The sequence below is a fragment of the Grammomys surdaster genome, unplaced genomic scaffold, assembly GCF_004785775.1.
Source record: "Grammomys surdaster isolate TR1022 unplaced genomic scaffold, NIH_TR_1.0 239, whole genome shotgun sequence".
Taxonomy (NCBI): domain Eukaryota; kingdom Metazoa; phylum Chordata; class Mammalia; order Rodentia; family Muridae; genus Grammomys; species Grammomys surdaster.
This window is the reverse complement of record NW_021604684.1, coordinates 816674-839672: the sequence shown is the minus strand read 5'-3', so window position 1 is coordinate 839672 and position 22999 is coordinate 816674. Positions and strand designations below refer to the sequence as shown.

Below are 22999 nucleotides of genomic sequence, written 5' to 3'. Positions count from 1 at the left end.
GTTAGTTATTATTAGAAACATTCCATCTTTACTGATAATTTGAGTCATATATTTAGAAATTTGGGTATAATAAAAATAATAGTAATAATAAATAACCCAAATCATAAGCTTGCTGGTAAGAGCAGTTCAGTCAGTAAAGTGTTAGTTTTTTTTTCCAACTTTTGGGGATTCACATGTATGCTACTGTGGTAGAAACTTTCTGAGAGCTCTTGGACTTGTATTTCCATTAATAATGGAGGTAGATTTAAGGATACAGTTGTGTGTCATGATATTCATGTGGTTATTTGGCTCTTCATTCCCACTAATTTCATTAAATTTTAAAGGTTCTGAAGGGTTAGCCCAAGCTTGCAGACCTAGAATCCTGGGTCATTGTGGCACACAGAATGCACTTGTGTGACTTTCCATAGTTCTCCCAAAGGTGTGTAGACATGCCAAACAGAATGTTATATTCCCTGGAGCTAGAGTTACAGGGAGTTGTAAACTGACATGGGTTCCGGGAACTGAACTTGGGTCCTGCAAGAGCAGTAAGCACTCTTAATTGCTGAGCCATCTCTACATCCTTATTGTGTGTGTGTATTCGCGTGTGCGTGTGCGTGTGCGTGTGTGTGTGCATGTGTTTATGTGTGCCATATGTATGCAAGAGCCCATAGAGGTCAGAAGAGAGTGTTGGATCCCCTGGAACTGGAGTTACAAGTGTTTGTGAGTCACCGTTTGGATCCTGGGTTCTGCAAAAGTAACATGCACAGAGCCATCTTTACAGACCCTGTAAATACTTTTAAAAAGCTATGATGGATTTCGAGACAGCTTGCATTGTAGGTGTTTGATTTTGTGAAATTTGAAATTGCTACTTGAAGATAACCTTGATTTCACTCAAGCACACTCAAGATATAGGTGTCCAGGGAAACCTTAAAAGGTTACTTGTCTAAGTTTTGATAGCATGCCCAGTATCGTGTTAATGCAAAAAAAAAAAAGGGCTGGTGTTTATTCAGAATTTATTTGCCAAGACAATTACAAACTGTTTTACTGATGGTCTTCACCTCTCTGCCTTATGTTATGTAAACTCTAAGGCAAGGACTGTTTATAAATGACATTTTCAGCTTCTGGTTAGGACTCAGCACACAGTAGACATGGTCTTTATTCAATGATTGGCTATGCCTATCAGTGTCATTATCATGTGCCATTTTATTTGATCTGTAGAAGAGTCCTGTGCAGTAATTATCCTGATTAACACACAAGGAAATTGACCGTAGTGGTAGTGAATCTTTGCTTCCCAGTTGGAATATTTATCTCTGGTACATGTTGTGTACTTGAAGCTACAGAATTAATGTGGTACATGAATGATACTTTACAATGTCTGTTATAAATGAATACTTCGGGTAAGTAGAGAAAAAATTTTCACCCTGAGATACAATAAAATTTTAAAGTGAAACGTTATCATCAGATTTAAAGTATAACCTTTGGTTATAGAATCTATATAGAGTTGAGCTATATCTTTCATATAGCTTTTCTCCAAACCTGACTGACAGGGCTGGAGATGGGTCTTCCTGTTCTTGCATAGGACCAGGATTCAGTTCCCAGCACCTGCATGGTGACTCACAACTACTTTGTAACTGCAGTTCCTGATACTCTCCTTAGGCTTCTGCAGGCAATATAACCAAGAGATTCACATACAGCCATGTAGGCAAAACATTTATACACATAAAATAAAAGATACATTTTAAAACTCTGTCTAAAGAAGGTGATACTTAAGAGTCTAAGTCACTGTGCTGCAGCATGTCCATTTTTCATGGATATGTATCTGTAAGACTTCTTGTGGATTGGGGTCAAACCCAGGGCTTTCCATATGCTATGCAGGCACTTTCCCACTGAGCCACACCCATGCTCTACATGCATGACTTGGAAGGAACTGATCTCAGCAAATCTTTGAAGCTTCATAAACTCTGTATGCTTTCCTTCAGCTCATCTCTGAAGTTTCCTGTGATGGTATTTTTTCTCCACACTTAACTCTGTCACCAACCTTTCATTTTTAGAGACAAGCACATGTCTCACTTGTTTGCAATATTAGAATGGCATTACATGCTGTGTTGTCAATAGCGGGACAGTTGGAAATACTGGATTGAGAAATGAATCACTTGGTAACAACTTTTCCCACAAATAAAACTCTACTTTGAACAAAATGTAGGGAACTTTATGTATCTGTCTACTGATTATTAAGTATTTTTTGATGACTTACTGTGACATTTTAAACACAAACTCTGTTAAAAGCAGCTCAAGGGCTGAGTCACAGGATGAACTCATTCTCCCCATCATGTGATCAGGACTTTTCAGTGCCACCTCCTCTAGGAGAAAGGGAATGAGAGTAGAATTGATGTTAGTGGTTAGTAATTCTTATTGAAGAACATGAAGCTATTTAAAAATTCTTCCAGTCAGGCATGAGTGAGTGTGCCTATAATCCGGGTACTTGGGAGGGTGAGGCAGGAGGATCATTTGAGATGAGGAGTTGGGAGGCCAGCCTAGGGAATATAGCAAGGACCTATTGAAAAAACAAGAAGTAGAAAAGGCCCCACCAACTTTGTCTTGAACTGTATCTCATATCTGAAGTTAAATATGTTAAGTAGTTATTTTAAAATTGTAATATACCATGTTTGGTAAATCATGGTATTTTTTTTAAAAAAATCATTGAGAGTTTTATATCATCACAGGAAGTAGAAAAATATCACTAAATATTGTTTATTAATATTAAAAATACTGATAAAATATCAGCAAAGATTTTTCAAGTCTGAAATTTGAAATAACTTTGGAAATGAAATATTTGATTCAAAAGAAACAAATAAAATGTAGGCTGCTGACATGTTCACTCATGCATACAGGATTGATGGCCTCTTAGTTTGTTATAGTGTAACTAGGCAGAACCGCTGACAGTTGCATTTGTAATGATACATTAGGTAGAATACAGAGGGCTGTCAGCTTTAGAGTGCAGTGAGCTGTGTGTTTCCGACATTCTGAGGTGGCAGGGAGAAAAACAACTGGCAGGCTCTGGTTTATAGACCAGTTCTATAACCTCTGTGACTCAGTGAAGTGTCCCATGGTACTGAGAGCCATGCCCTCCCCAGTCACACTTACTTCATGGACCTTAAGTCTTACGTTACCCAAATTTGTGGAAGGCCATTGAAAAAAGTAAAAGAAAAAAGAAATCTGCTTATTTAACAGGACATATTTTTAGAATTTTAAAGTTCATGAACTGATTAGAGGGCTGGGCTGGTTTATAATACTGCAATGAGTTTTCTGGTTTAGTTTGTAATGTAAAGGAACTTCACTATATATATGTATGTATATATACATACATATATACATATATACATGTGTGTGTGTATATATATATATATATATATATATATATATATATATATATATATATATTTATATGAAGGATTTCAGTTTTGTGAACAGCTATAATCCTACTTCATGCCCAGGTGCTGATTGTTTTTAATACCCAAGCTTATGTCAGAGTGCCAGTGGTCTAGGAAAACTCAGGTAACAGGTAGCTCTGAATTAAGTGACTCTTTGGCAGTCCTTATGGGAGAGTAACAATACAGTTTACTGTTTCTGTGAGCTTCTAGGAAGCCAGTCAGTCCACTTTGCAGATTGCCCATGAGAATGTTACAGAATACAAAATTGTCATGTTTGTTAACTATTTAAAAGGAAAAAAGTGTTAAAAAAGGTTGAATGAGATCAAGAGAAGAATGATGAGGTGGATTTTTTAACATCTCTGTGCGATTGTCTTTCTTATGAATTAGAACAGGGGCAGGGGTGTGGTGCTCGGGAGATGGCTCAGAGGTTAAGAGGCTGCTCTTCCAGAGGTCCTGCGTTCAGTTCTCAGCAACCACATGGTGCCTCACAGCCATCTATAATAGGATCTGATGCTTCATGCAGACAGAACACTCATGTTCTATAAATAAATAAATCTTTAAAAAAATAAAAGAATTAGACTGGGATTCTTTAAGAGTGCATAGATTAAACCACCTCACTAGACAATGGAACCTAACAATGTATCTTGAATATTTTAGCCAACTCTTCTCGTTTTTTTTTCTATTGATCCAAGAGCATAATTACATACAGAAACACCAACCGTAACATTTTTTAATACTAATAATTTCATATGTTGCATATGTCCAGTCTTTGAGGATCTAAGACTCATAGTGAAGAATAGTATATGATATACTTAATGGCAGCAGTGGTTCTTAAGAGTTAGATAGGATTCTTTAAGACTGAACATTAACCTTAAGTGAATTTGTTTAGGGCTCCAAATGTTCTAAGTGATGCAAGCTGGAAATGTTTGATGTCTTGTATGCATCACAATGTTACTGGGGAATATTTAAAAATAAACACACCTAGTACTCAGATAAAAGAGCACCACCCCTGGCTATCTTTAATCCCAGCGCTAGGGAGGAGGCAGACAGGAAGATTGGTTCTTTCAGGCCAGTTGGTCTAGCCACATTGGTAAACTTCAGGTTTGGTGAGACACCTTGTCTATAACAGTAAGGAGGGGAGACACCTGACACCAACCTATGGCCTCTATACGTAGGCACACATATGCATGCATAGCTACACCAAATGTGCACAGACAAGCACATGCATACAGACAATGCACATTCCTGAGCCCCATTAAACAACAACAATAATAAAAATAAAAAATTCCATGTGTGTATGCTCATGTGCATGTGTGGGGCCATTCCTATTTTATAGCATGTGTAGGAGTCAAAGGACAACTTGTGGGATTAAATTCTCTCCTTCCATCATGGGTTAAACTCAGCCACAAGCTCCTTTATCCAATGAGCCATCTTGCTGGATCAAGCTGCATAATTTCTAAAGGTGACCCTTAGATGATTATTTTGCAGCCAGTTCCTTGAATTTGCACAGTTATAGATTATTAAGATAAAGCTAAGTGCTAGAAACTACCATTGTGATAGTTATTTGAAATAAATCTTATCTCGAGGATAAGCACATCCGTTGGGAGAAGTTAAGATGAAGGAATGACATGAATGCACAGTACGCACGACAGAGGAGTGTTTGCTGTGGCCAAAGGAGAGGCATATTTATAACGGACCTCAATATTACTGAAGATGTCATAGCTGCCCGTCTCAGCTGTCAGGTGATGCTTACCTGCTAGGCTTGCTGCTCTTCAGGTAGTGGCCACAGACTCCATGCCTGTGCAGCTCATACAGTTCACACAAATGTGAGTTGTCCAGGAATGTCAGAGGACACCTTGCACCTCTAGTGGGCAACTGTAACAAATGAGTCGTGCCTGTTACCCAACCAGGCCAGCCAGCCATTTCTCCATCTTTTAGTGTCTGAGAGAAGCTAGAAGAATGGATTTCATACCAGACGCCACCCTTATTCTACTAAAGACCCTGAAAAGCTGTCAGCACACATACATGATTAGACTTGCACTACCTGCCACCAATAAGCAATCTTTCTTTAGAGCAGTGGTTCTCCAAATGTGACCACCAGCATCATTCACCAGTGGAGATCTTAAATTGATGCCAATTCCCTGGCTCCATTTCAGCCTAGCAGATCAGAAGCTCTGGGGATGGGCCTATCATCCTCTGCTAACAAGCAAGGTAATTCCAATGTGAACTCAGATTTGAGAACTGCTCTTTGTATGGAATTTCACATTACAATTTTGCATGATAGTAAAGACATAAGCTCATCAAGTATAAATTTATGAATATATCTCTATATAGAAATGTCAGGTGTAAATTATTCTTGGTATATGGCTTTTTTATATCTTTTGTTAGAATCAAAATATCAATTAAATTTTGTTATCTTTGCATTGGATATTGCAAGTGACATTAATGGGAGTTCTGTTTTACAATTTGGCCTCACTAAAACATGCTTGACATGTTATTTACTGGATGATTCAAATTTGATGGAGCCTTTCCAAAGCTTTGATTTCAAATCTTGCCAAAAGCATGACATGTGAGAGGTAGTAAGTAAAGAATACCTCCAGGCTGGGTTTGTGCCCATCATAGGCAGCCTGTGCTACATAATGGGTTTCTATTCCAACATGGATTATGCTGAGTCTCCCTCAGCAAACAAAGCAGAAATGCAGGGTAGTTATCTTACACAATGTACTTGCATGCACAAGGGTTTTGGCCTGTGTGTTTTTCAGTGTTTGAAGTATCTCCATATGTGTGTGTGTGTGTGTGTGTGTGTGTGTGTGTTCGCACTACATTTTGGACTTCACTTGTTTGTACCCCATTCTATGTGTGGAATTTGCCATTTTTACCATAGGTGCTCAATTTTTGATGTTTTAATTTAGGCATGTCTCCTTATTTTATAAACATTTTCAGAAATGAATTCTGTTTACTGGAATCCGTTCTTTAATGTGATGCTATGTTAATTGTGGTCTCACTCCCAATCGAGTTAGTTCTAATGCTCATTTATTTAATGCTAATGTGTGTCCCTATTAGAATGTAGAAATAGTTGTCATCCTGATGGCTGTCTTAAAATTCTTATTCTTCCTCAGATACATTCATTTAAATGTCCTTAGCACTCTGCTAATCAGATAATATCATACAAAGAGTTAAAGGTGCACCTTACTTTATGGAAAAAGTTAATACACAATAAAGTGTTTAAAATGCAGTTTTAGAGAGACTGGAGAGATGGCTCAGCAGTTAAGAGCCCATATTGCTCTTGTAGAGGCCCTGAGTTCAGTTCTTAGTTCCCACATCAGCAACTCACAACCTGTAACTCCAGGTCCAGGGCATCTCAACACTTCTTTGACCATTTCATGCACTTTTATGCATGTGGTGCACATATACAGACTCTGGCATATATACATATAAAATAAATACATTTAAAAAAATCAGTATCTTTTTAGAATATTTACCATGCTGACACTGAAGTTGGAATAATCTTATTTAAAGTTATGGATTTTGAATTTAAAAAGGTATTGATCCAATTTTGTTCATATAAATATTAATGAAAACACATTTCTATTCCAGGGTAAACCAGACCTGAACACAACATTACCAATTAGACAAACTGCATCAATTTTCAAGCAACCAGTAACCAAAGTCACGAACCACCCAAACAATAAAGTGAAGTCAGACCCACAACGGATGAATGAACAACCACGTCAGGTAAGGAGCTCATTTGTTCTTCATCAGAGTTTTCAGAAAATTCTGGTGTTTTTATCAGGCATAATGCAGGTAAATTTTGGTAAAATTGGAATGCATATGGAAAAAAGTTTTATGTCCAGTCCTATTATAGAGAATAACCATAATAAAACAGGACTTAATAAAATAAAAGTTAATTAAAGTGAATTGAAGTAATATTGGCAACAGTTTTATTTTTTCTGTGTTATAATATACCTCAGGCTTGGTTGTACTAATCTTAGTTTCTTAAAGATTATCTTTCTAGGGATAATATTAACTAGAAGGTTGAATCATGAAGCTTGTGTTGTGTTTGGTTTGAAAACATTTTCTGTTATTTGGAAGTTGTTTTTTTTTATTTACCCTTTTGATTCTGATTTTTAATTTCGAGGAATCTATCTCAAACCTTTTGAAAAACTGAATTAGATACAGATTGTCAGTGTGGATATTTTACTGTGAGTTCTGTTTTTGTATAAGTTCAATGCAGTTTTCCCTTTCTTTATTTCTTCAACTTATATCCACCAGAAACTTTTCTTAGTATTATCTGAAAGGCTTCCCTGGTGCTTAACAAGGTCACACAGCCAGGGATGACTGAATAGCCTTCCAGATGGCTCTGCTGACTCCTCCCCCTTGTGGTCAGAAGTTAGACACTCTGCGGGACCAGCTGCACTCCATGAACTTCAGTAACAGCTGGGATGAGAAGGTGGAGGGAGAAGCTTTATTTCTTCTCTTTTCTCTGTTCCTCCCACTTTTGAGCTAGAAGCCGTGATTGGCCTACAATGAGTATCTTGCTTGAATATTCTCCACTCCATCTTGTCATTTGATTTGTTTTTAACTAGTCCTTCAAGTATTTCATCTTCACATTTCACAAAGGACTGGGCCAAAGCCCCTCAGACATTTGCTCTAGAAGAAACTACAGAAAAAAAAATCAGTTCCCACATCCTCTGCAGTGTTTTTTCCTCTTCAGGTGAGCCAGGAAAACAGAAGATGTTTGGAGCCACATTGGATCAGCATCTTGCTATAGATGTCTCAAGATTTGAAGTTCTAAACTTGCTTTACTGTTGGTCCCCAAGAGATTCAACAGGGGCCATGTAAGTGTATCACATCAAATATAAAAGATGCGTACCTGCATGTGCCATTAGGTTCTTGTCAACACAGAGGTTTTCTTTGGGCTATTCAGCTTTCTGTGTGAGGCTTTGCCCTTGTTTGACTCCCGAATTTAGGATAAACACACAACTACTGGTGTTGGTGTATTCAGTTTGCTTCAACACAGAAGGGATTCTACCATCTTGACCTCTGTTTTTAATCAAGCTGTTCTCTGGTTGCATTTTTTTCATAGATAAGCTACATAGTCATGAATATCTGTCATCTGGCTTTTTGATGTTTTAAAATTTGTTTCCTTACAAAGGTTTTTATTATTCAAAAATTTTGAAAGTTTGTAACTGAGTAGAATTCTTCCCAAACCCCAAAAGACTGAGGTAGAATCTAACCTCTACTGAACCTATATACATGGGAAATTTGAGTTGTCCTGTTGAGAACAGATTTTATTTAATGGATTCTTTACTCATCTTCTCTTTGTTAGATCATTCTCAATGTTGTGTATAAACTTGTGTGCTTTATTTAAAGGTTAGTTGTTTGACATTTTGGTCATTTTAACAGTAATTTTATTATTTACTAGACCTGAATGCACTCACAGATTGTAAAAGCTGAGGTAACTCCACTGTGCTGGATATGTTCTTGGATGTAGGGATCAGTAACCTAGAGATTTAAACCAGACATGAACAGAATGGTACCTACTCATTCCTTGGTTTGTTGAATAGTTTTGAGTTTTCTCTCTGTTGTGGTTTATGGAATTATTCTAAAATGAAAAGTGTGTGTCTCTTCTCCTCTGAGACCTGTCAAAGAATTTTAGCATAAATCTAACACAGTCTTTTGACAGTTTACTCTTTCTTTTAGCTAGTGCAGAAAAGTGTTATTATAATTATTTTAGCAGGTTACTTCTGCAAACACGCATGCTTTTCCAATTATTCTCATGCAACCTGATAATATTTTAGGATTTTTTTGATTACACCAAGATAGTTATCTTTTACGCTTCATTATCTTCAACCTAACAGCTGAAATAACATTTGAATGCTGTATCATTAATATGAAGGTAATAAGGGGGTCATTTCTATAATTGTGTCATCTAAACAGTTTAGATACAAATTTGTTAATAAAATGATACTGGTTTTAATTATATTTTGACACATATATAGCAGACCCACCATTGTTGAATAGATGGTTGATGAAAATACATGAAGACAAAAATAATTCTGATTTGCAATTTATTATTTAGATCCAGTAAAGTAAGTCATCAGTATAAATTAATCATTACTCAATATGGCAAATTTATTTTTATTAGGAAGTGAATAAATTAGACAATGAGATTTATATTTCTAAGGTTCCCATAGGTAACATGTTTTTATTCTTTAAATATATCATCCTCTTTTATTAAGGTATTAAAGTTAGTGGTATAAGCATTGAACCTTAGGCCTAGAATTAGAATGAACTTTTTGGATTTTAATTCAGGTTCCACCCTCAGTAGGTTTGAAGTTATGGATGATAAGAAAAAAATGAGCAATTTTGTTTTTATAGAATAAGCATTTTATGCCCAGGTCATTATAGACTTGTTCAATATGAGTTCTGTAAACTATAAATTACAAATTTATATGGATTGATTCTTTTAAATGCTCTATCTTTAAGTATATAAACTATTACATTTAAAGAGGGCATTAAAACAGAATTTAATATAACACATAGTTATTTTTGCATAAATTAAGATTACAAAGTAGAAATGGAATGTATTGTCTCTGGATTGTAGTCCCTGGACTGTATTGCCCTGGAGTAGGGTAAGCAGTTGTTGTTTTTATGTGTAGCAGCTACATGTTTGCTTTGTCCTTTTGTTAGGTTGAAAAGATAAGCAACTCTCTTATCAGATTGTGACTCCCTGTTGGGGAGGTCATTGGAGTGTTTATTTAATTAGTTATACAAGACACATTCAAGGGGGGCTGGAGAGCTGGCTCAGCAGTTAAGAGTATTTAAAGCTCTTCCAGAGATTCTGAGTTCAATTCCCAGAAACCACATGGTGGCTCACAACCATCTGTAATGGGGTCTGATGCCTTCTTCTAGTGGGTGTCTGAAGATAGGTCCAGTATACTCCTGTACACAAAAGTAAATGAATAGTTCTTTAAAAAAACAAAGACATATTCAAGTTTTTAAAATTGAGTTCTGATTGTGATAAGAATCTTTTTCCTAATTAGTTCTCTGACTAGGAAAGTTATATGGATAAGTCACAAATTTGAGTTTTATTTTTTTTAATAGGATGCATTGGCAACAGACAAGAAGTGTGTGGGGTCATGTATTTTGTTGTTGGTTTATGGGTGTCTCTCTCTCTCTGTGTTATTTATTTATTTATTTATTTATTTATTTATTTATTTATTTATCTTTACAGTACTAGGGTACACATTCATGGCCATTCATGTGCTAGGCAAGTACTGAACCATTGGCTATATCACTAGCCCCAAAATAAGGGTTTTAGTTGGAAATAATAGAAGCTAAAAGTAGATCGTGTTGTTGAGGAGTCCTTAAATGCTGACCTTTAGAAGTTTAAAATATCTCTATCATTTGTGTTCTCTGCCTTCTTCTCTTCAGCTAAGCTTTTGTATGGTGTCTGTATATTTGCAATTTACCTGTGACTCAATTTATTTTCATCTACAAAATAAGGCTTTTACTTGCTCTGCCACTGAATAAAATAAAAAATAAAGGAGCTTTTATTCTGCCACTGAAGCTGCTCTTGCTATGCTTACTGATGATGCCCGTTAAGTTAAAAGGATAAAGCATACTCTTCAAATTACCTCCTGATCTACTCTAGTCTTAGGTGCAGTTACCATTCCTGCCTCTGCCTACTGTGTGTCAGGAGGGTGGGGTCTTTGTCAGTGTTTGCCTTGTCTCACTCTGTCCCTGCAGTCCTGAGAGAGCTTTAGACTGTTGGGCTCCCAGGCTACCCTGTGCACCCTCGGCTGTGAGCCCCGCCATGGATGGTTCTTTTCTTCCATGGCTCTAAACGCATATGTTAACAGTTCCCACATCTGCATCTTTTCCAGTGCTTCACTTATTTGGTTCAGTCCACATGGAGGTATCCCAAATGCCTGAGTCAGCTTGTTAGACTCTGTACTGTCAAATAGGCTGGTTACTGTGTGTGCTCCATTTCATTAAAATGGCATTAAATGGGGTTGGGGGGTGGGGTGGGCAGAAACCTGAGCATTCTGCTGCGTTTGCATCTTAACCCCAAACCTTCCTATGGGCTGAGTCTTCCTGGTCTCACCCTGACACTCTCGTTTGACAAATCCTTTGTCAGTTTTATTTTATCATCTTATCATACCAGGGAGCTTTCAGCAGCTCACTACTTGGTGAGTCACTGGACAACAAAACAGAGCAGGGTTTCTTTACAATTGTCTTTACAGCCTCTTCAGGAAAGGAGACCTGAGCAAAGGAAGGCTTGTGCATATTGTCCTAGTGGAAGACAGTCCTCTGCTACTCAGCAAGAAAATAGAGTTTGAAAGGTTGAGATGGAAATCAGGAATTTAGAGTTTTGCAAAAAGAACCTCTTGGCTAAGCCTTAGCGGTGCACACCTTGAATCGCCCGCACTCCAGAGGCAGAGGATGGCTCTCTGTGAGTTTGAAGCCAGCCTGGTCTGCATAGAGTCCAGGACAGCCAAGGCTGTGTAGAATGGCCCTGTCTCAAAAAACAAAAGCAAGATCCACGAACAAAATGAACTTCTTAATACTAAACACATTTGCCTACATTATAGTCTCAGTTAAAACAAACAAACAAACAAATAAGACATCACACAGAGACAAGTAGAACTGAAGCCATAAACAAATTATTGATGAATTAAATTTGGGTCCATCTTCCACAGAGTTTGTGGGGATCAGAGGATGACTTACAGGAGTAGGCTCTCTCCTTCCACCATGCAGGTTCCATGGGTTGAACTCCAGTCCCTAGATTTGGTAGCAAATGCCTGTACCTGCTGGGCTCTCTCCAAAGCTCTTCTTGATTTTCCTTAGTTTTACCCACTCTGGCCTTCTTTTGTCCTACACTCAAGTGACACTGAGACTGGTTTCCAGCTTTCTGTGTGAGTGCACTGCTCACTCCTCTCACCTTCTATACCTTACTCATGGTTTTCACAATTTCTTTCTAACCTTTAACTGGCTAGTTTAGACTGGGCCCAGGACTCTACATTTTTTTTCTGTTCTAAAAGCCTGTGTTTCAAGTCTGGATTTGGAGACCCACCTGAGTGTTTGTCCTTCCTTCGTTTTTGATTGCTATCATAGTTTTCATGTCAGTTATCCATGTATATTTTGAATTTATTGAATGGAATTCCTTTATTTTTTCACTTAATAATCATTTACTGAGACATTAATATGGGCTCAGCCCTTTCCTAAATAATGGGGATGTTGCAGTGGACAAGACAATGTCTCTGCTGTCCTGGAGCTGACCACCTAGTGTGACAAAGTAAGGTAGAAAAATGCTTACATATTATACAGTGTTATGGGTAAGTGCAATGGACAGCAGGAGCAGGAGGGTATATGGTGTTTAGAAGAGGACCGGAGAGGTGACTCAGCGCTCAAGAGCACTTGCTTTTCTTCCAGATGATCAGCATTCAATTCCTGGTAGTCACTGGCAGCTTGTAACCATTAGTAACTGTAGTTTAAGGGGATCCAGTTCCCTTTTCTGGGCCCAGAGAGCACCAGGCATAGAAGGGGTGATGAAGCATGCATGCAGGCAACATACCCATACACATTAAAGAAAAAAGTAGAGGAATAGAGAACATTCTAGACAGAGCTCTCCATTTGGATATTATAAGTAGTGTAAGGATTGGCTTATGGCAGGAAGATCATTGTGGAAACTGTGATCGGCTATTAGGACAGAATTGATACGGCCTTGAGATCATTGAGGAGACTTACTAACGGAGAACAGGTGCTTTGTGGGGTGTTTAAAAGAGCTGAAAGACTAACACCACCAGCAAGAGCATGGAAACACCAAAGAATCACTCAGTATTTTCAATAAATAATAAAACAAGAAGCTGGATATTAGAATATTAATAATCTTTATAATCATTGGAGGTCTGGATAGTAAAAGAGGATTGTAGGGACCCAAGAGGGAAAGCCAGTGTAGAAATATTAACTTCCTGTTCTTTGTGGAGGCAAGGGTTTCTGTTGGAGCATTGTATGTAAATTGAAAAGGAAGGTATTTATCACTGCCTCACTTACCCCATACAGTGTATCTCCCACTTCCTTATAAGACATGACAACTCAAGTGAGGGTGACCCAGGACTTTTTCTCCAGTGTTGGGGAGCAAACCTCTGGGCTTTGTACTTGCGAGGTCAGTGACCCACCATGGGGCAAAATGCCTAGCCCTACACTATGATCACATTAACAGAATTTCTCTAAGAAACTGAAATATAGATAAACGATATTAGTATTGTCATAAAATGTTCCACATTAAGAGCTGCTTGGGCCCATTGACTCTCATTTGTGTTCCCAGACACCATGTTTCCTGCTCTTCTCTTTATGGTTAGTCCTGTGTTTAACAGTAAAGCACTTGACAGCGGGTGCCTTCATGATTAATCCATATATATATATTTTTACTATTTTCCCACAGATAAAGTTTACTTGTCTAGCCTTTATTTTGTCAATAATTTTAAGATATACATAGTTTTGTATTGAATAGTAATGGTCACAAATTATAATCATAATAATGTAATAAATTGAATCGCAAGAACAGTTCCCTGACTTAAATATTTTAGACTGATATGCTTAAGCACTAGGTCCATTATCATATTGTTGATAAAGCTTCTAATGGAAATGTCACCATTGTATGTTCATCTGCTAGATGGCATCCCAAGACAGAATAAAACACTAATAAATGGGATTTATTGTAGTTGTTAAAATGTGTTAAATGCTCTATGATTTATAATATTATAAGAAAATGGATAAGATGAATTTAAAATGTATAAAACCACAAGTCAAGTTTTTTTTTTTGTATAAATGTGAAGATTCTAGAATGGGTCAGGATAACTCACAAGTTTGTACATCATAGTCAATTTCTGTTCCAATTTCTCTGAAATTATCTATGTATATTTATCTGTTCTCATTTATAACAAATGTGAAACTACATTTTACAGCTTATTACATGTTCTTTAGTTTTTCTTTTCATGATTAAAGAATCTAAACCCAGACCTCCAATTATGATGTTAAATGTTCTAGAATTATTTCCAATATTCTTTTTTTCTTTTTACATTTTGTGGAAAAATATTTTTATATATTTTGACCAGTTTTAAGAACACAAGGCCATACATAGTACATTTGCAAAATAGTTAGAAATAATAGAGTGTTTAAAAGTCAACTATGCTAGACTCCTGGGAGCTCTCATAGTTAATTCTTAGTGCTGTTGTTTGTACTCTTCCAGGGGTAGATTGATGCTGTTTGCTCCCTCTGCTGCTCTGCTAGCTGCATCACCACATTGGGAGACAGTTGAATTAATAGTCATGGTTTGTCTTTAGGACCAAAACATTCACGGGGAAAGCCACATACCGCAGTGGTAGGCTAGACTTTCTATATAATTATGATCTTGAGAACGTCTGCCACGTCCCTACTAGTAATGTTTTCTGTTGCTTGTTGGGTTTTTTTGAGTGGTCCTTGCCTCTGCTGAGGCTGTGTTAGTTCCTGAGATTTGCTGTGCAGGTGGAGCCCTTGGCTTGCCTCTGCTGAGTTTGTTTCTGCAACCTCATCTTTATCTGAGGTTGCTCCTTCTTCAGTTAGTAATTAAACCTCCAGGAGCTTGTCAAAAAATATGGTGAAAGACGAAGTTTTTGAAAACTTGCATATTAGAACTGACTTTATTTTATTTGGATATACTAATTTTTTCTGCTGGTGGGAGTCTAAATTGAAAAAAATCACTTTCCTTGGCATTCTAAGGGCTTTTCTGATGAAAAGGCTAGCATGTATTCTCACAGCCTGCCTGCTTTTCTGACTGTTTTGTATATGATGTTAAGGAATTCATTCAAAAAGTATGTATATATATGTCATATATATGTATTTTATATGTGAGAGTTGGAGAGATGGCCACAGACTGGCATGGTGGTGTGTGCCTATGATCCTAGCACTCAGATGATGCAGGAGATAGAAAATCTAAGGCCAGTTTGGGCTGTATGCTGAGAATCTCCCTGTTTCAAAAGCAAAACAAAGAGGAATGCCCTGTGCGTTTCTCAGGTCTTTTTATTTAGCCTGAGCACGTAGAGACATAGATGATTTCTGCCCTTTGTTGGGGAACATTTCTTCAGTCTTTCAGAATTTCCTTCTCTCTTGAATCCCTTGAAGTTTTAATCTTCTATGTGTAAATTGGCTTCTTTGACTTTCTCTTTAATTTGCATATGTTTGTGCCTTTACAGTCTTCATTTTGTTGTTCCTTTCCTTTTCTTTTACTGGTGGTTCTTACGTTGCTTCAAGGGAATGCTCTACCATGTACTAAGCTTGGGTTTAAACCAGAGTGGAGCTCTTGGGTCATAGAGCACATGTGTGTTGAGCTGTATAAGATGCTGCTGAACAGTTCTCTTGGTGATTGTATACACCTACACATCCATCAGAAGGGTGCAGTTCATGTCATGTTTGTTGGCACTTGGTGTAAGTCCTCAGAATTGTAAATATTTCAGTGGTAAGTACACTACTTGGTAAGTAGTGGCACTAATAACCCATTTTGTGGTTTGGCCATCTGGATAATACTTTCTGATGCAGTACTTCTTCAAGGCTTCTAATTTGTTTATTACTTATTATTGTGTGTAGATTTAGGGATTGAATTTAGGTCACTATCCGCTTGGTAGCAAGCAATGAGCTATCTCATTGACACCTGTACAAGCTTTTATTCATCATTATAATAGATGATTATTGATTCAAAGAGTTCTTTATGCATATTTGGATATAAACCCTAATATTTGCTTCAAGTTTGTAGATTACCCTTTTATTCTCTTAAGATTGTCTTGGGAAATATGTGCTCATAATTTTAAGAAACTTTTTGGTGAGCCGAGACTAACAGGGTAAGAGACCTTCTGCATGCTGATGATACCCTGTCTTCCATCTGGTAGCTGTTACACAGTGTTTATTTGTTAAGCTCCAGTCACCAATTTTTCTTCTTAAGACCTGTTTGTTTACACAGTTATCAATATCATCCTTTGGACTATCTTCTGAAAGCTTGAATTACATTTAGATCTACTGTCCACCAAGAATTGACCTTGTGTTTGATATAAAGTGGATTTATGTCTCAATGTAAGAACATCCAACTGACACAGCATGATCAATTATTTGCCCATTGCTCTGCTTTGCCATCCATGCTGTAGAAGAAATGCTCACATAGGTGGGTGAGGGGTTGTGGAGCTCATGTTTATCCATTGTGCCTCGGATTTTTTCGTGGGGATCCGCTTCATAAAACTCTTGATACATGGCAGCAAGTTTTGGAGTCCTCCTACTCTGGTTCAAGATGATCTTTATGTCTCGTTCTTCCTTCGACTTTTCCTCCTTTTCCTTCTGTACTGTGAGTTAAACCTGGTGGGAACAGTACCTAGGAAATGTTAGCATTGTGGATGGTGGGCTCCTTTCATACACATCTTCAGATGAGTCCAGTCTTTCAGTCATGTCATGACTATATGGTGTGTGTAGACTATAGTCTTCTTGGCAAAATTCAGAGAATAACTGTAGCAAGTCGTTATTATTCTTTGCTCTTTATCAACCCTGACATTTTCTTTTATCTTTGTTCCTCAGTCTGTTTTTAGACCAAATTGTTATTGCTATTAAGCTTTAACATGAGATGCCCCCCCACCACGAGAAATATATAACAAAGACACACAGACAGACATATATACATATATTTGCAGGTGCATAAATAAAGCTTCACTTTGTACCATAAGTTTCTCATCATTATCTAGTTCTTTTTTCCTGGGACACCATGAGAAAATATGGGGTGGCTTATGTTTGTCTTTCAATCTTTGCAGGTTATGGTGTTTAAGTTGCTTTAGCTGGCTATAACCAGGCAGCTCAGATGTTAAATGGAACTGATTTTATTTTATTTATTTATTTTTTAAAAGAATTATTTATTTATTTTATGTATATGAGTACACTGTTACTGTCTTGAGACACACCAGAAGAGGGTATTAGATCCCATTACAGATAGTTGTGAGCCACCATGTGGTTACTGGGAATTGAACTCAGGCCTCTGGAAGAGCAGTCAGTGCTCTCAACCACTGAGCCATCTCTCCAGCACCTGGACCTGATTTTAAATAGAGCAATTTGAGCAGTGCATGTTGCTATGTGAGCAACTGTGGGGTAACATCATATGCTTGACTAAGTTAAGGGTTACAGGCTGAAACTATTAAAAAGGGAAGTTTTTTGTTGTTGTTGTTTTTAATAACTTGTTTCTTCCACTTGATAAAGCATTAGCACTTTTCTTCTTATGTATGGTGAAATTTATATTTCCTGGGGAATTTAGTATTTTATTGGAATACTACTTACAGTCTTTTTTCCCCTTTGAAAATGGGGGTTTTAATGTGCTGGTTAACAGAGTAGCGAATACTAGAGCATACAGAGAACATCTTAAAGGCAGAGTTTTCTACATCCCCTGACAGTAGGTAAAGATGATAGTGGAGTTGGGCAAGAAGGGTCTTGAGACAAGAATTTCATTTAGAATTACAAGGTTCTGTGATCTCAAGCAAAGTCAGTGCTAATACAGTAGCAGGGAGAGCAAAGCTTGGATTAGAAAGAAAGGAAAGAGTGTCAGAGCAGGACAGAAGAAGGCCTTCTCTTCAGGAGTAAAGAGCTGGTTGGAGAGAGCAGAGGCATGGATGAGGATGTGTTTGGGTTACTGAGAGTTCAAGTGAGCTTCTACCCTTAAGGGAAGGAGCCCAGGGAGCAGAAGTGAGATGAGGTGAACCGGGCAGTGGTCGAGGCAGCAGAAGGACCAGGGCAGACCAGGGCGGGGTGTAGAGTGGGCTTGACACAGGAGCAGGACAGCCGAGATGGAGGAGGACACTGCAGGTCCCAGTGCCAGGCACCTCCAGTGAGCCTGGGACCAAAGCATGCAGGCTCATGACTTAGGTGCTAACATCTAGCTCACGATGTTGAAAGTAAGCAGAAAGAAATAGTTTCGCGATAGCTTTAAAAGACCTTTGCTGAATTTCATTCCTGAAGTTTAGCATGTTTCTGAGTGTTGAGTTAATTTTTATTCCAATGGAGAATGTATTTTCAAAAGGGAAAATGCATTTTAAGATGATCTATAAGGGTCAAAATAAGTTTCACTCTTACACATGGCCAGATTTGAAGGGATGCTCTTCTGTGTGTTTTTTTAGTTAGAGGCTAAAAAAGCCAGGCTGCTGATGGCTATACACTAAAGATTTGTGTAAATTTGTGTGTGTAAGACCAGCTTGTGTGTTGTGCTTTGTCACTATGTCTGTACTTGAACACTGAGAGAAGTCCCTGACGGAATCTGGCCTTTTACAGCAGTCTGTGAGCCATCTCTGCAGTCGTGTGCTCTGATGCACTATGGGTACGAGAGCTCCTTCTAAAATCGGTGTGTCTGTCTACATTCTGGCGGATGTGTCATAGCTTTAAACCTTTCAGACATTTTGAACTCTATGTCTTCCAAAATAAATAATCTTAGAATGGTTCTAGCTTCTCAGAAAATCACTTAATCCAGTGTGTTTGAATTAATAATTAATAATTGCTCTCTATAGCCATGATTTTAGTTAGAAGTTGAGTGAATTTCAACCTTTAAAAATATTCATATTAAATGTTTTATACAATATATTTTGATTATGTCTTCCCTCCTCAAAGTCCTCTCAGGTCCTCACCTCTAGTCACCCAACTTCATGTTCTTCCCCCCTCTCTCTTTCTCTCTCTCTTTCTCTCTCTCAGAAAACAACAAAAACATAATACAAAAAAAACCCCAACAAAACAAAAAACAACCCTGAAAACAAGAGGAAATAAAAGCAAACACAAAAAAATCCACAAGAAACACAAAAGATAAAATCTAAACAAATGAGCAAAAGACCACTCCGACAAAACCTGCCAAAATCAAGCACAGTGAAGCAAGAAGTCCACAAACATCCTTTCAGTTCTGTTCTATTATTCATGTTGATGGGCTCCCTGATCTTGCCTAGTTTTCTGGCAGTGCTCTTAGAGGCAGCCAGCTCAGGTGCTTTTGTGGGTCTTACAGGTCCTGAAAGAAGGAGCTGGGGCGGAGCTGCTCTTGCTGTCTCTGTTCTGAGATCTGGGTCCTCTTGTGGTAAATATCTTCTGTTCTATGCTCTCTCAGAACCAGAAATTTTTATCCTAGACCAATTTGTTTCTCCCTCTTTCTCTGACACCCAGGGATGTCTGGCTAGTTTCTACACTTTTAGGTTGTTAGAAATGGCCTGGTGCCCCAAGGAGAAAAGGGTACCAAAGATCCACCATAACTGTCAGAAAGCCAGCTTGGAAAACCCTGCTGTAGACACTATCTGGGGAGGGCCTCTCTGTTCAAACCTGTTGGTAACTTCAGCACAGATCCTGTCTGTTCCCCGTTCTCTCTTGCCTGCCATTCCAGACACAAGCCCAGCTCTCCTGAGGTTTCTCTAAGGGCTTTGCCTTCATCACAGAGTAGAACAGACAGAGTAAAAATAACACGAAATTACAGTTTGGGAGCTCTTAATTAAAAGCTGCCTGTGCCATCTACTGGACTTAAAAGAAAAAGACTCAGATCTTTTATAGGCTTTCGTTCATTTTGACCATTGCTAGGCTGCTAGGTGGGCCACAGTACAGTGTACTGTGATAACCAAGAAGTTTGCAGAGCAAAGCTTTCACCAGCCACAAGTGTCTAACCAGGGCTTCCCAAGTCTGGGTGCTCCAACAGCTACTGTGATGTTTAGCAGCATGGTTAGTCTACAGCCCTTGGTGCCTATGGTACCATCCCATTTCTAACAACCAAAACGTGTCTCTGCCTAATGCATGTGCCCCAGGCTTTCTCCTTTCTACTCACATGGCTCCGCTGTGCATAGCCATGGAAGGGGTCCCTTTTCACTATTCCTTCCAGTGTGGAATTACAGGGAAGAAACCTCTTGTAGTATTTTAGCAAGGAACCTGATGTGTGTGTGTGTGTAGGGTGAGGGTTACTGCATAAGTCCAGACAGACTGATTTTCTGTTGCCTTTTTGAAAACTTGCGGGATGAGATTATGTTACAGCACACCACAAAGTACTACTACCCAGCACAGATTCCTCTTCTTTTCCCACTCTATCTACCATTGCCCTATACCACCTTCCACTAGCTTTGTGTACACTTGCAGAAAGCCCTATGTGCAGGTCAGGGGCCCCTGTGCTTGGGGTAGCTCCTACAGAAGGAAGAAAGAACCCTGGACTTGGCTTGAGGGTGTGCTCTTGGTGCCTAGGAATTCTTAGTTGTTTTTAAAAAGGGGGCTTCCTGTTTTCATGTTTCTCTAGTCTCTCAGATGGTGTCTCTGGTACTGCTTCTGAAAGCATTCGAAATCAGCACTGAGACTGAGTCAATTGGGAGGAAGTCAGCGTGGGAGAGAGAGAGAGAGAGAGAGACAGAGAGAGAGACAGAGAGAGAGACAGAGAGAGTCAGAGAGACAGAGAGAGGGGGAGGGAGGGAGGGAAGGAGGGAAGGAGAGAAGGAGGGAAGGAGGAAGAGAGGATACTTGAAGTAGCAAGAAATCCTCCACAGAAAATTTGGGAGGGAAGGACAGATGCTTAAGCATGTGATAAGGCTCAATTGTTAATGTCCTTCAAAATTAATTTTTGTCTTGTTCCTTTCTACCTTGAGATTTTTTATTAAAATGACAAACTGCTAGTCTTTGATCCACATTTGCTTTTAGGCATACTAGTGACCTCGTGGCTGTTTTGTACTGGATTTGTTCAGGTGTTTAGAAAACCTCATTAAATTTCTATAACCATTTGTAATGGTTTTTATTGTTACATAGGGAAGGAAACTGATACGTATAGAGGAATAGCCACAAAATTCACAAGCTATTGGAAAACCAAGGCTTAGAATATAGGTTGGTCTGAGTCTAAGGCTTACCGTGCCATTCAGAGTTAAATATTTTTATCTTCCCAGTTGACTGTCTAGATGAGTAAATATGGAAGATATTTTTATGCCATGTGAGTTTTCAACACTGTAAAGATACTGATAGTTTTTAAATTGGGTATAATTGTAGATATAAATAGCGATGGTATATTTGGCACGCTACTTTGAGCCATGGATATGAGAAATAGGGGTTGGTATAGGTAGTTTAGAAAAGTATTCTTACAGAAGGAAACTGGAAGCTCTCAGTTACATGTGCTCAGGAAGCAACCTTTCTCTCAGTTTGTTTCGTGAAATACTTGTTCATATACATCGTCAGCCTTGTGTTCCTGGAAATATTTTTTAAAAGGAATTGTCTCATTTTAAAATTTCCATCCTCTGAAAATTCTGTTGATTTAGATGATTGGCATTTGCAGCTGGGCCTAAGAAAGCTTGTTTTCAGTCTATAATGCTTCAAAAATCATGTGAACTTTCCAAAGAACAGTTTAATATCTCCCTGCGACTCTACACCAGTTTTAGCTAAAGGTATTGCTCACCAGGCCTCTTTATTCTGCAAAAGGAGAGGGCAGACACCAAACATGACTTGCAGAGTATTTGTCTGTAGGTCCCTTAAATGGATTTTATATTTTAAGTGGTTTCAGACGAGCTCAGTGGCTTTCCTGACAGGTAAAGATAGGTAAATCTATCTTCCATCTTGGATGTCACGTGGAAGAGTCCCAGGCTTGTGCTATTTGGTCCAGTGGAGAGTTGGGCACTGAGCACTCTCCTCCGGCTGTTGTGTGGAGCAGCACTGGTTAGTTATCCTAACCTGATTTGAATTCTCACTTCTTGTTCAGCCTCACCAGGCCTCAGTGTCTTAATCTGTAAATGTAAATTTATAGATATTTTCCAAAATGGCGCATCGAGCACTGACTAAATCCTATAACAAAGCATTTGACAGAGGGATGGGCTTGTGGCTGGCTAAGTGGTCATTGTCACTTGTTGCCACTGAGATCCCGTGACTGAGTATACTTGTACTGCCTCAGTTGAACTTTGGATGAGCCCTTTCTCTACTTCTAAACAGTCACTAGAGTTTTGACTACTTACTCTACAGTGAAATAGAATGGGAGGGGACACTATTGCCCTCTAGTTTGAGGTATGAGAATAATTTGTGCTTTTTCTGTCCCCAGACAATAGTTGGGGCTAAAATGTGGTGTTGACAGCAGAGTGCCCTCGTGGATACTGTCATTCTCTCACCAAAACTCAAACCAGGCTTCTTATGCACAGGGTAGTCACCTGAAACAACAGTTAGTTAGTGAACCAGTGCTATGGAGATGGAGTTGCTGAGGGTCTGGCTTTAGGACCTAGATCTGGAATAAGCCACTTTGGCTGCTCTGTGTAAGACTACTGAGCAGTGCTGGTGACTGCTCATGCTGTTTCCTTGGGAAGACATTGCTCTCTCTTTCTGTTTGCCTGTAGATCATTCCTGTACGTTTTCTAGAGCTACCTCTTAAAACCCTTCTCTAACGTTGAGGTTAATATTTTTGTCAGCATGATTACGGTCTCTGTGGTCGCCCTTGCTTTGTTTGTTTTCACCAAACAGAGCTTCTTTGCAGTACATGAACACCCCAGTACCCACCAAAATGTAGTGCATGGGATGGGTGCTCAAAGAATACTTCCCGAGCTGGGCTTGCTTCTCGG

The 22999-nt window shown here is 38.6% G+C and overlaps 1 protein-coding gene across 1 annotated transcript in view; it reads left to right on the top strand.

Moving 5' to 3' along the window:
• The window catches only part of Mbd2 (methyl-CpG binding domain protein 2), a 56933-nt gene that overhangs the window by 19024 nt on the left and 14910 nt on the right, over positions 1-22999 (top strand). Inside the window, exon 3 of the mRNA XM_028774241.1 lies at positions 7008-7145. Within this exon, the coding sequence (XP_028630074.1) occupies positions 7008-7145 (138 nt within the window). The remainder of the gene's footprint in view (positions 1-7007; positions 7146-22999) is intronic.